Below are 12785 nucleotides of genomic sequence, written 5' to 3'. Positions count from 1 at the left end.
GGGGGGGGGGGGGGGGGGGGGGGGGGGGGGGGGGGGGGGGAGTGATAGAGCGACTTGATGGATACCTGGCATTTAGCCAGAGTCAAACCATCACAGGCAGTTATGTTCTTACTACATCCTTCCTCCCAAAACTGCTTCTATGATTTCTTCAAAACTTGTTCTTGAGAAAAAAAACAGGTGGAAGAAAGAATTCTTGTAAACAGTGCAAGAAAAATAAAGCAGGTTAATTCTTCAGGCTACTTTGACATCAGCATTAAGATATGAGATCTTAATACTCCCTGTGGGCATTTGTAATTTTAATAACCAACTGCAACTGACCAAAAGAAATAAGCCACAAATAAACAGGAAGATCTTGCCTTTTTAACAAGTATATTTGATTTTTTTCTGTGAAAGAAAACTCACCAATGGTGTAATATCTCTTCAGCTCACTCCTCCGTGGATTGCGCCTTTGGGTGTTTGCGGTGTTGTTCTGTTCCTCCTCAGAAGTAGCTGTCTTAGTTGCAAGCAAAGATTTACTGGGCTGAGGTGTTTGAGCTTCAGCTGCCACTGGGTTGCATCCTGGTGCACCAATATCCACTGACTGGGACTTTTTCTTTAATCTAAAGGCAATTTAAGGCAGTAAGGTATTACTAATCATCATTCTATACCCCATTATGTATAGAATAAGAGCAATATATTCATTGTACAACAAATCGTGCATGTCGCAGTAAAACACAGAATAACAGTGATAAATTAGGCCTTGTATTAATTTCCCCTTTCAGCTCTTGTTACATCAGTTAAAGCACTTCCATCTTACATGTAGCTACAACTGTTAAACTGCTCTCAGATCAGCCTGCTGAGCTGCTTGAAGGATCAGTCCCTAATCTATTTCAGAGATGAGCTGCCAATAATTAACCTATCATTAAGTTGCCTGTCTTAAGTTTCCACAGACAAGGGGAGTACAAAGAAATTAAATCCTTCGCACAGAATTGCTGAAAGCCTCAAGAGAAAAGCACTGTGTTACTATCTTCTGAATTCAGACATTGCTCTACAATTGCATTTCTCATTCTGCAGTAGTTTCAACGTGCTGTATCTCATGAAAACTCAAGAATCCCAATAACCCCAGGTACCATTTTGTGCACTGCAACATTAGAGGACAGAGGAAAATAAATTCTCTGTCTTGCAGCAGAAACTGGTGTTACTCAACTTGTCACTGGCATCCAGGTAGAGTACAACTTATTAACCACTATCTTCTGAGTCCAACCATCTAACCAGGTTTTTTACCCATGCAGTTGTCCACACATCCAGACATAACATCATAATTTGGGTACAAGTATATTGTGAGAGACAGTGTCAAAAGCCTTGCTAAAATCAAGGCAAATGATATCACTCTCCATTCCTCTCCAAATCTAGTAATTTTATCAGAGTTCTTAGAAAAACTCTCAAATCCTACTTCAGAGAGGTGATGAGTACACTCCCATCACTGAATCACGTAGTTCTGGCATCTCTGCTATTTCTAGCAACATAAGAGGTTATTATGCTACTAGAGTTACTGAATAGAGACAAATGCTCTGTTATTATAAAACTCACTACATATGCACTGGATTTTGTCAACACTTCTTAAATTAAGGCTCTATAAGTGTATATAGCTGACTACATGATTTGATCCTGGAAATAATGAGGTTTATGACAATGCAGTGAGATATTGATTTGAGATGAATGGTTCATAATCATTCTGAAATTTTGAAGCAAGTGAAGTAAAATGATAAAGTTATGTAATGTCAAAGGATAATTTTATTAGGGTAACAATTAAATGCTAAGCAGCCTCTCTCTTAACTCTGTGCTTCCTTATTTTTAAAATATTTTCTCCATTAAAAGAAATTGCATATGTTCCTGCACTGAGAATGGAATCTATTAAAGAGATTAACTGGTTAAATTTTGTAATAATAATTACTGCGATTAGTAGACTAGAAATATTCAAGTCATGATCAAGCTCTGGAAGATATATTAAAGTACAAAAGTGTATGTATAATTTTATGAATGACACTATGAAGGCAAAATTACTATATTCATATGGGGTATTGCTAGTCCAGGGAAAGGACTAGCAATTAGAAAGTTAACAGTTAGAAAATAACTTCTCTATGTGTTCCAATGAGAAAGACTACTTCCACTATAACCTCTTCCCTAGGCTAGCCCAGAATGTCTTTTATTTGAAGCAATGCTCCTCAGCTCCAGTGCCTCTGCACAAACAGTTCAGGGACCTGTATCCCTCCTACATATTATGAAAGTCTGTACTAGGTCAAAGCAGATGTTCATCTAGACAAAACCTTTGTCTCAAACAACTCTATTAATAGAAAGAGTACCTCCCCCAGGATATCCTTCCAGACTCCAGCAAACAGGCTGGAGACTCAAGTCTCCTGGCTTGCAGGTTTTCTGAGTCAGATGATTCAACTTTTTTAGCTCTTATTTCTCTTGGTTTGTCCTTAATTACTCCTGAACTCATCTAAACTTCTGACACAGATGACATCCTGTCTTGACAGGCTGTGGTTTAACTATGCACTGTGTTCATTTTAGCATTCAGTAGCCACAGTAGATTATTTTAATGACTTGTAAGAGTGGCATTATGAGAAACAGTGAACAACTACTAGCTGCTTACAGCAGCTTCTGCCGTTCAAAGAGCGCTACAGATATGGGATGAACAACTAGTCACTGTCATAAAACTATCTTTACTTTGAAAATCTTAGTTGATGGAACCATAGATGGCATCAGTGGGGACACAATCCTGAACAGTTTGGGATGAACTAACTGCCTGCTTCTATGAGCAGATAAAAATCAAGATAAGACTGGGCAGGGTATCCTCTCTGAGTAAACACTGTGTGAGAAGAGAAGAAAAGAAAGCTGTTGTATGAAATGCTGCTTCAAAAAGTGAGACCTTGTTTTGAGCAGTTCTAGCTTTAAGCCTACAGCTGGTCAAATGTGTTTATCTAAAATGAAGGCTGGAATATTTCACTGACTCATTAACAATGAAATGGTGTTCTATTAGGATGCTAAATTCTGCTATATTGTTGAATATGCCGTATTTCATGTGACATAGAAAGTCTCTATAATTCTTTACCACTTGAAATCTTTGAAGATTTAAAGGATTACTTTTGGGAAGAAAATCACTAGTTTTCTACCTCAGACCAAAGCTTCCACCGTGATTACGGTGTGTTGCTTCTGTGCTGTGCAAAAGAGTTGTGGGCAAAGAATCTACAAAGTGGTTAGTACCTCCATAATATCAAAACAAGGCAAGCGAGGCCTAAAGGTCAATAAGTGTACATATGTCCTGCATTAGGCATTTCTATGCTCTGCCCCAGGGGAAGACAGACAGCAGATGAGTTAAAATAAATTAAACAAACTGAAAAATACCACTATGATTTATATTCTCAAGTACGTTATGAACACGTTCTTCACTATCAAGGCTGTCTAATTAATAAAGCTGTGAATTACAGTGTGGAGGTAGCTAATAAAATAGCTTGCTGCACTGTGGGGAATACCAGGTTGTTGTTAAAATATACTGTGTCTATTCTTCTAGAATCACATGCAATAAGGGGATAATACCTGTCATTTCAGCAGTATTGTACGGCCTTTTTCAGGTGACTTATGATTAATAAAAGACTTAGTTGAAATGCCTATAGCAAGTCAATGTCCAAAGTTATCTACTCTTGCAATCCAGAATAATTTAAATGTAAGATTTCCAGAGTCATAGGTACTTGAGTACTGAAATTAAAGAACAAGAGCATGAAAGACAAGCAAGTGCACATAATATTGTAAAATAGTTCTCGAGAGACCACGGTGACAGTGCTTTTGCTGCCATGAAAGACAGGAAGATACAGGGTTTGAATTAATCCAGACTCTGAGATAACAGGGTCAGCTGAGTAGAACACAGGTTCAAGCCAGGACACATCTTTAGAGGAATGACTTGACAAAAACATGCAACTTGCTCAAATGCATCTTCCTTCAGCTTACCTGAACTGTATATTGATGCAGTCATGGCTGGCAAGTAGTTTGAAAAACACTTCAGCCTCTGAACTGCATCTTCACTACACCATCATGTCTTGCAAAGAAAGCCTGAGTTCTGTGTATGTTTTGAAGCCAAGGGAATTAATTCATTGTAAGCCTGACCCTTTTCCAGCACCTTGCTTTATTATTAGCTTTGTGTTGCATTTGTTTTTGGTTTTTTATATTAAAGCTGCACAGTTGGGCTGAAACAAGATATATTCTTTGACAGAAAGGAATGTGAATGTGAAATGCCTTAGGACCACATTCCTCATTTTTGCTTTGTTTCAGACTGTCTGCTTGTAGAAAAACAAATAAAAGATATAAGAAATACCATGGCAAATCATTTGTATCCTTTATTCTATGTATTCTGTAGCAGCCTTCAACTAACTTTTCAGCAGTGGGCAACACAGGTCTTTCAATATTGCCTGGCATGACCCAAACTGACACTGCTGCAGACAGCACGCCAGCGAGGATTTCAAAGTCATCACTGCACTAGTCAGGCTTGGAAATGCATGTCTAATAGCAAGGACGAAGTCCTAACTTGACTGAGATCTGAAGTAGAAAGGGAAAAAATTTTTCTGCAGCTATCCTTAAATTATAGAAGTTCCAGGGGAGGTAAAACTATGCAACAGAAAAAAGAAAATCTGCAGCCTTTCAGAGGTGTGAAACCCCGAGTCGGTCGCTACTGTTGTCTTCTGGCTACGAGCAGCTTCTGTGAAGTATGGTTGTGCTCTCACTTGGGTGTTAAAACAGACAGGCACCTTCACAGCAAAAGCAGTAATTTCAGAGGAGAGGCTAACATGGAATGACAATAAAGACCCAATTGTTGACAATTAATTGAGACAACCCATCCCAGGTCAAAGTTCAAATAGGGCCAGAGGAGGTGTTACTCAGCTGCTGCTGCCTGGATCTGGAAATGCCATGTTTGCTTGGAATATGGCTGAGCAGCACCTTGATTTTAGATAACCCTGTTCAAACACACATTTCACACCTATTTGTGTAATTCAATTGCACTATTGCTAATAACCCATCAAAACCCCATTTGCTCCATTTGTATCTTGCTGTATTTTCCTAGAGCAGATGTCGCTTACCCTGGCAACTCCAGCCATTTCTCTGCAGTCAAACCTACCGGAAAGAGGCACAACGCCCAAATCTGCCTCTCAGCATCCTGCCAGTTTCCAGTCACAGTGCATTCGCTCGTTTAACTAATCCAGGAGGAACGTGCATCTCCAAGCTGTGTGATATGACATACCTGTAGGAAGATGCTCCGACTAGCTTTTGAACTTGCGCTTTATTTCTCTTTCCATTCTCTGCATATAACTGCAAAGTTTTCTACTTCATCTTAGAAACAGCCTAACAGATGGCTCTAGCTTTTACCTCCTCCTGACTAGCTAGTGTCCTGCACTCCCCAGCAGTACCTCTCGGGTCACTTTGAAGAGATTCTTACCATTTCCCTCAAGAATAAAATATGGTCAGGTGGTTGGGTGTTTGTGCATTGACCACCAAGTGCTCTGGGCAGTCCATACATACGGGAAATCCTGAAATCCTGGGGCTAGTGAATCCCCTGGCAAGTCTGCTATAGTTTTTAAGAGCATTAAGATTTTGTGCCTAGCATTCACTATCACAAACCTATTCTGTTCCTAATACAATTCATGAACTTTTTCATGTCATAATTGCAAACTGAATTTTTGTAAAGCAGCAAGGAAAAAAAAAATACAGCATTATTCTCTAAACAGATCTTGACAGCTCCAAAACCAAAGCATGGCTACCAGTCCAGTCTGAAAGAAAATGGAAAAAAAAGTATTTAAACCATTTATGGTGAAAATAAACAAGCATACAAAGCATCCCAGGGTCTGGAAATCTGTGCAATTCAGTCTTTGCAAATTTCTAAGTAAAAAGCCCTTACTGCAACAAAGATTTGGAGGAAAGCCTAGCTCACTCTTATCTACTGAATACAAAAACCTCCCTGCATCCCTTGTGACTATTGCAGAGATTTTACTACACAGTTAATAGGAAGCAAAATCATTAATTTGAAGAGTGATGCCTATTCTTCAGAGATGCATTTAGTATTTTTGAATGCCCAGAAGAGCAGGTTATGAATTTGATTTCTTTGTAGCAAGAAATGTTACTTGAACTGATGTCGACAGTCAGGAGTTATCGGATTCTGGAAAAAAGTAAACTGCTTTCAGCACAGCACTGCAAAGGTCTGACAAACACAGAAGGTCTAACCCCCCAGCATCTACGCAGACTAGCCCCCAAACCAGTTACTTTATTCCCCTGTGGACAGACACTGGTATGTCTTGTCTTCCGTGTCCCATTGCCATCCCCCCCTGCCCCTCCCCGGCCTCCACACAAATCTGCATGTGACCAGCCCTTTTTGGCTGCTGTGGCAATTCAGATGGATCAGGTAAAAGGCTTGTGGTCTGCAACCAGGCTCCATTTACTGCCTGAGGCTCCTCCTGCGTGCTTTTCAGCATGAGGTAATGCCATGGAGGACTGCTGGAAAATCTTTGGTTTAATGCTCTTGAATACCACATGTTGCTCTGGTCATCCTTTCCCAAAAAGAATATAGCAGGATTAGGCTGATAAAGAAAAAAAACACCCATGATGACAATGAGTCAGTTCTTCATGGGGCAAAATAAAACAGACTGTGGCAAGGAGCCATCAGTGGGGGACAGCACAAGGGCCTCTACAGCCACCAGGCATGGGAAGGGGAGCAGCAAATGAGTTTACACTGTGGGAGATTTAAGAAGCACCAAATGAAGGCAAGCAGCAAATCTAAAATAAAGAAGTGCTTCTCTGAATGGTATATAATTGCATGATGGAAATAATTGGGCAGGCTAGGGGTATTGCTCAGTACAAAGAAGAATGACGAGTAGTGCGTGAAGCATGGAGGTATTTCAACAGAGTCAAGGATTGCTGGAAGGTGGAAGAGTTTCACATGGAAAGAGCCACTCAATGCATGCTATGTCTCATCCAGTATCCACTACTATGTAAGTACTACACAAAATGGAATGCAACATACTTGCAATTCAAATCTGAATTGGTCATTAAGAATTGCAGAGGGAAACAAAACTAACCACCAGAAAGCAACTAGAAAATAAAATACCATTAAAATCGTTGTCTACCAGTAAACAAACAAACACAAACCTTGAGACTGCTACTTCATGTGTTGATCATGCAACAGATTTTTCTGATAATGCAAGATGCTTATGAGATAATCTGATGGCAGAAAACAAGAACAAGAAAACCTTCACACTTTATGAAAGCATTAGGAATGAATTCACACCTACACCACCCAAAAAGAAATTCAAAGCGACAGGTATGTATCAACAACACAACATTCAGCCCAGCTTCAGGAAAGAAAATAGTGTAGGCGCAAGAGCTATGTGCAAAAAACCCAGTTTCCTCTTTACCCCCAGCGTATGTATTTGACCATGTAAAGCAAGCATACAAACCACTCTTGTTCCTTTACGCACGCTACCAGAAATTACCATGAAATTAAAGACACAACAGTTGTTAATCATCAGAGTACCAGAAAGCAAGCCAAAGCCACCCTCTCTCCACTTCCCAGTCATCCTTACAGAGGTGGTCCCAGCACATGCAGGAAAACTGACACTATCCCTCATTCTGTAAGAAAAGACAATGCCAAACCGGAAGTTTCCACCAGGCCTCAGGCAAAGAGATGAAGAGAATCTAAATGACTGAAAAACTGGTTTTGTGATGTATGGAACAGGCAACCCACACCCTTTTAACAGGATTCATAGACAATGCTGGTACCTCGTGTTTCAAGGGCATATCATAGAATAAAGACTTACGAAAATAAACACAAACCTTGTGATTATTCCTGGGAGCATGACAGCACTGCTACAGGTAAACCCTTGGAGGACCATTTACAGAAGACATATAGATTGATTGCTGCCAGATGATATCCATGAACTGCAAGCGGGAGAATCCAGAATCCACTTGTGGTTCAAGTGTGACAAGGCATTCTCACTGCCTGGGAGAGAAGCGTTAGTGAGTCCGCGAGCAGAGAAGTCAACGCACTCTACACACCACAGATGGGCCTGGAGATGTACATTTGCAGGAAGATGAGGCATGGTGGAAGTGGGGACGGAGGTGATGATGATGATGATGATGGAGAGGAAGATGGCATTGGTCACGTTAAATGCATAATGTAACTCAGATAGTCACAGCATATAAAATTCACTATTTTGTTCCTGCCTAAGCTTTTGTTAAGGATTAAGAGCTCAAGATCATATGGCTTCGCCATGGATGTGTAATATTTTACAGCTGTTTTACATGGTGGAAATAATACGCTCTGCAGCAAGGGTGTGTGTTTTGTCAGGGATGAGAATTTCTTCATCTTTTCTTTCAGGATTTTGAGAGGGTGGGTTGTGATGCTGTACTATTTGCTGACAGTTATCTTGATTCTGGACATGTTTTAGAAAAGAAGTGTAAAGTAAATTACTATTTTGAATCTTGCTATTTTGTTAATAGCTGCTATACTATTATTTAAATAACTCCCACTAGTTCCATTTTCACAAAAGCTCTTCCAATGCTTTATGCAAATCTACTTTAGTACAATTTGCATGGGTCTTGAAATTTCCAGCTCTGTCATATTCAGCACAGGAAAATTCTGCATAATGGTTTTAAAGTGACAATAATTTCTATTTCATTCTTATTTGTCTCATTAATGCTGTAGCATTATAATGCAACTTTATTTATAAGGATGGATTCAAACTGTCTACGCTATTTTAAGGTTGTATCATTAAGGAAATTCTTTACTTCACCTGATTAGAAGGAGCTATTTCCGAAATCTCTTTATTATAGGCTATGCAACCAGCACCCGGATCCTATTCCCCTGAAAATTACTGTGAGATTTTCACACATACTACACTATGCAGGACCACATCCTATATTACCATCTTCTCTCTCCCAAACTAAATTCAGAGTTTTCAAAGGCAGCTGTAGCCAGTGGTCTGGGAGCTGCGTGGCATACCCTGAGACAGATGGAATATCTCACCTACAGTGAAGCCATATAAGCTCGTAGCATTTTTCCATATAATTAACTTTGTCATAATATCAATTATTTTCTGTGCTAGCTGCAAGTAATTTATACATCAACAAAGCTGTTTTATCCATAGCTTTTAATTTAGGCAATTGCATTTACATTTCTGATTCCAACCCTAGGCTTGACTGTTTTCTGAGTTGTTTACAAGTCAGCTGCAATATCCCTGGGCACTTAATGTTCCTGAGATTGCTTCAGTATATGCAGTCATAACACGCATACATTTATGTAGTCAAATTTGGAAGCAAAAGGGCCTTTTAACTTCTCAACGAGATGGCAGAGGATATTGGAAGTTACAATGCTCTTACAGGACCACAGATTTGTGTGTTTTAATTCTACCATCTCAACAAATCAGCACAGCAAGCAACTGCAGCTCAGGCTGGAAGAACATGGTGTCCTAATATGCTTCTCTTAAGGTATGAAAGTGCAAATCTGCACATTCTTCTGCCTTGCCCAGTAGCTCATGCAACTTGAAATATATACAGTGAAACAGCTTAAAGACTTCTTTCAAAATACAAAACCAATTTATACATTATTATTATTATCTTGTTTCCAGAAGACATACATGGGATAAGACATTCTGATCTCATCACTGAAAATTCAGTGAGTTGTAAAGGTATTTTGTGACAAGGGAAAGGATAATAAATAAACAGTGAATGAGATCCAGCCAGGAGCATCTCAGCCCAGGCAGATACAGTACTTCCAGGCAAGCAGGGACCTTCCAGCCTGGCCTTCCTCCTGCAGCTGGGTAGCCTGCCCTGTCACACCATGACATGCCACTGCCATGTTACACAGTGCTGCTGCTTGGCAGTCGCAAATGTCAGTCCTGGTACCAGAGGTGCAGCAACCAAGAGAGCCTCCATCTTTAGTCTGAGCATTAGGATGTGCTGCAGAGAGTGCAAAGACCACACTCTGTGACCTGCCACCAGACCATGGGGCTGAGGAGGGGGGTCAGTCCAGGGCAGTAGAACACACAAATCTCATAGACATTCATCCAAACTTTCCTTATACTCCTTCCCAAATGGAGTTTCCCCACCTCTTCCTACAGACACAAAACTCACCCTCACATTGAGGTTCAAAGTGCCCCTTGAGCAAAGCTATGCACTTCCCACTAGGTGTGGGGACTATGAGGCTGCACTGTGAAAGCCATTTATTGCTGTTTTACTTTTCTAAGAACCAGGCACAGCACATTACACAGATGTTAGAACTGAAAAAATATCTAATACCTAGAAGTCTTTGAAAGTACCCTCCTATCTTTATTGAATACAAGTCAATGACAAGCCTGGACAAGGCTAGCAACTTAAAGTCAAACAGTAACTATCTTATCCAACTAAGTTATCCAATTTGTATAAATACCATGTCTTCATCTTTTGCAATATAGGTTAGTCTTGAAAAAATGATTACATAAATTTGCAACATGTGCATAATATGCTGTAAGTCCTCACAAGACAAAAAGCAACTGTCATAAAATGAAGCAATTAGCACCAACTCACAAAGGGCAGACTCTCGTTACAGTGAAGAGAGACAGAAGCTGTTCCTTAAGGAGACTAAAATGTCTAGCATTTCTCCTTGCTAGGAACATAAATCGGTTCTCAGATAAATCTCTGTGGAAGCACTTAACAGAACCATAGAACTGTAGAATTGTTTAGGTTGGAAAAGACCTTTAAGATCATCAAACCAATTAAGAGTCAAACCATTAACCTAACACTGCCAAGTCTACCAATAAACCATGTCCCTAAGTGCCACTCATACACATCTTTTAAATACCTCCAGGGATGGTGACTCAACCACTTCCCTGAGCAGCATGTCCCAATGCTTGACAACCCTTTCAGTGAAGAATTTTCTCCTAATATCCAGTCTAAACCTCCCCTGGCGCAACTTGAGGCCGTTTCCTCCTGCCCTATCACTTGTTACTTGGGAAAAAAGAACAACCCCCGCATTGCTACAGCCTCCTTTCAGGCAGTTGTAGAGAGTGATAAGATCTCCCCTGAGAATCCTTTCCTCCAGACTAAAGAACCTCAGTTCCCTCACCTGCTCCTCATAAGACTTATTCTGTAGACCCTTCAACAGCTTCGTTGCCCTTCCTTGGACACACTCCAGCACCTCAATGTCCTTCTTGTAGTGAGGGGCCCAAAACTGAACACAGTATTTGAGGTGCGACCTCACCAGTGCTGAGTACAAGGGGGCAAGTCAAAGGAAAGTTAGAAACTACGCAAAATGAGAAATCTTTCATCATTATAGCCAAAGGAGAATTGTGGTTTTGCCTTTCAACTCATGACTAATTCAAATATTTTGAATACTAATTATAATTCTAGCATTTTAATGAAATGTGCAGAAAATGTCTAGATTGTATAAAATGAGCTTTATATTGGTTAAATTTTTTTATTACTATTTGATATATATACCACACCCTCCACTGAAAACATGTTCATCCAAGCTACTTTCTCCTGAGGGAGTTTCACTGGGTGTTAGCCATACAGGCTTGAAAAAGTGCTTGTCTTGTTCTTTTTCTATTTCTGATTCATAAATTGGGTTAACCAAGGTTATACCAGATGAGAAAGAAGCATCTTCAAAGATCCAGGAATATTTTGTACTTAAACAAGACAAAATTATCCTCCTACCCTTCTGGCAGGAGACCCTCCTGCTCTAAGTATTCAGTTCTGACTAATCCAGACCAGCTTTCTCTTTTCACCCGGAGTCAATAACATGGCAAAGCAGTTACCAGCATTTCCTCCTGAGCCCCAGAGGGCTCACTGGGGATGCCAGCCCATACTCTATTCACTTGGACGCTGCAGCCACACAGTAGATAGAGATCCAGAGCCTTGTTAAGGTCCCATCAGATGCAATTAGAAAATGGGAAGTCTGATAATTGCACTTATTGAAAAAATGCTATCTCAGGCATATATGCTTTCATGTCTTGTCACCCCTAAAAGTAAGCAAAGCCACTTTATAAGCTGATTAATAACAGGTGTACTAAGAGAATCTATATATAAAGGAGAAACATGCATCTGAACAGATAGGTTGTGAAATAGTGCCTACTTATTCAACAAACGGAAAACCCACACAACTATTTTGTTTCTCAGTTCTGTGGTAGTAGGAGGAACATTTTTAGCAACTTTATACTTTGTGCCCACAAGAGTGTAAAAGTTGTAAAGACATTTCTTTACATCTTCACTCCCCAAGCACAGCCCACAACTGCTGATTAGATACACTTGGTTGCAGAAGGGACCATGCACCAGGGGAAGCCCTTTTAGACAGAGCAGCAGGAGCCGCAGAAGATACAAGAGCTACAGGAGCCACAGGAGTGGGAACCAGGGCATGAGCATCCCCAAGAGAGAATAAAGTGGTTCAGGCAAGCACAGAGATTATGTTCAACCTGAACCCAAGCAAATGTATTCTGGGGACAATAAACTGTAGTAAAAGAAAGGAAAAAGAAAACCCTTCAAGAACATGAAAGATTTTTATATTATGAGAATGTTTGAGACTTCAACAGTAATTTCAACATCCCCTAACTGTGGGGACAGAAAATAAATGTGACGTGATCACAGTGAAAATTCCCACTTTCAGTAAATTCTAGGTCTGCAGAGCTGTAAGCAGGAGGCACTGCTGGTATCTATCCTACACTAAGCATATATTTTTCTTTGGATATTGGCTTGCAATGGACAATGCCTACAAACTTCATTAGGGCTGTGAA

The 12785-nt window shown here is 40.2% G+C and overlaps 1 protein-coding gene across 5 annotated transcripts in view; it reads right to left on the bottom strand.

Annotated features, from left to right (window-relative positions):
• Positions 1-12785, bottom strand: part of OXR1 (oxidation resistance 1) — a 244979-nt gene that overhangs the window by 140740 nt on the left and 91454 nt on the right. For 4 of the 5 annotated variants that reach the window (XM_026843730.1, XM_026843733.1, XM_026843731.1 and 1 more), the window contains exons 2-3: positions 7855-8020; positions 403-599 (exon numbers count right to left, since the gene is read on the bottom strand). In XM_026843730.1, the coding sequence (XP_026699531.1) occupies positions 403-599; positions 7855-7913 (256 nt within the window). In that variant the 5' untranslated portion in view covers positions 7914-8020. The remainder of the gene's footprint in view (positions 1-402; positions 600-7854; positions 8021-12785) is intronic. The other variant, XM_026843732.1, reaches the window with a different exon arrangement.

Source organism: Athene cunicularia (genome assembly GCF_003259725.1).
Source record: "Athene cunicularia isolate RWA chromosome 2 unlocalized genomic scaffold, athCun1 chr2_part1, whole genome shotgun sequence".
Taxonomy (NCBI): Eukaryota; Metazoa; Chordata; class Aves; order Strigiformes; family Strigidae; genus Athene; species Athene cunicularia.
Note: the sequence above shows the minus strand (reverse complement) of the source record. Positions and strands in the feature narration are given on the sequence as shown.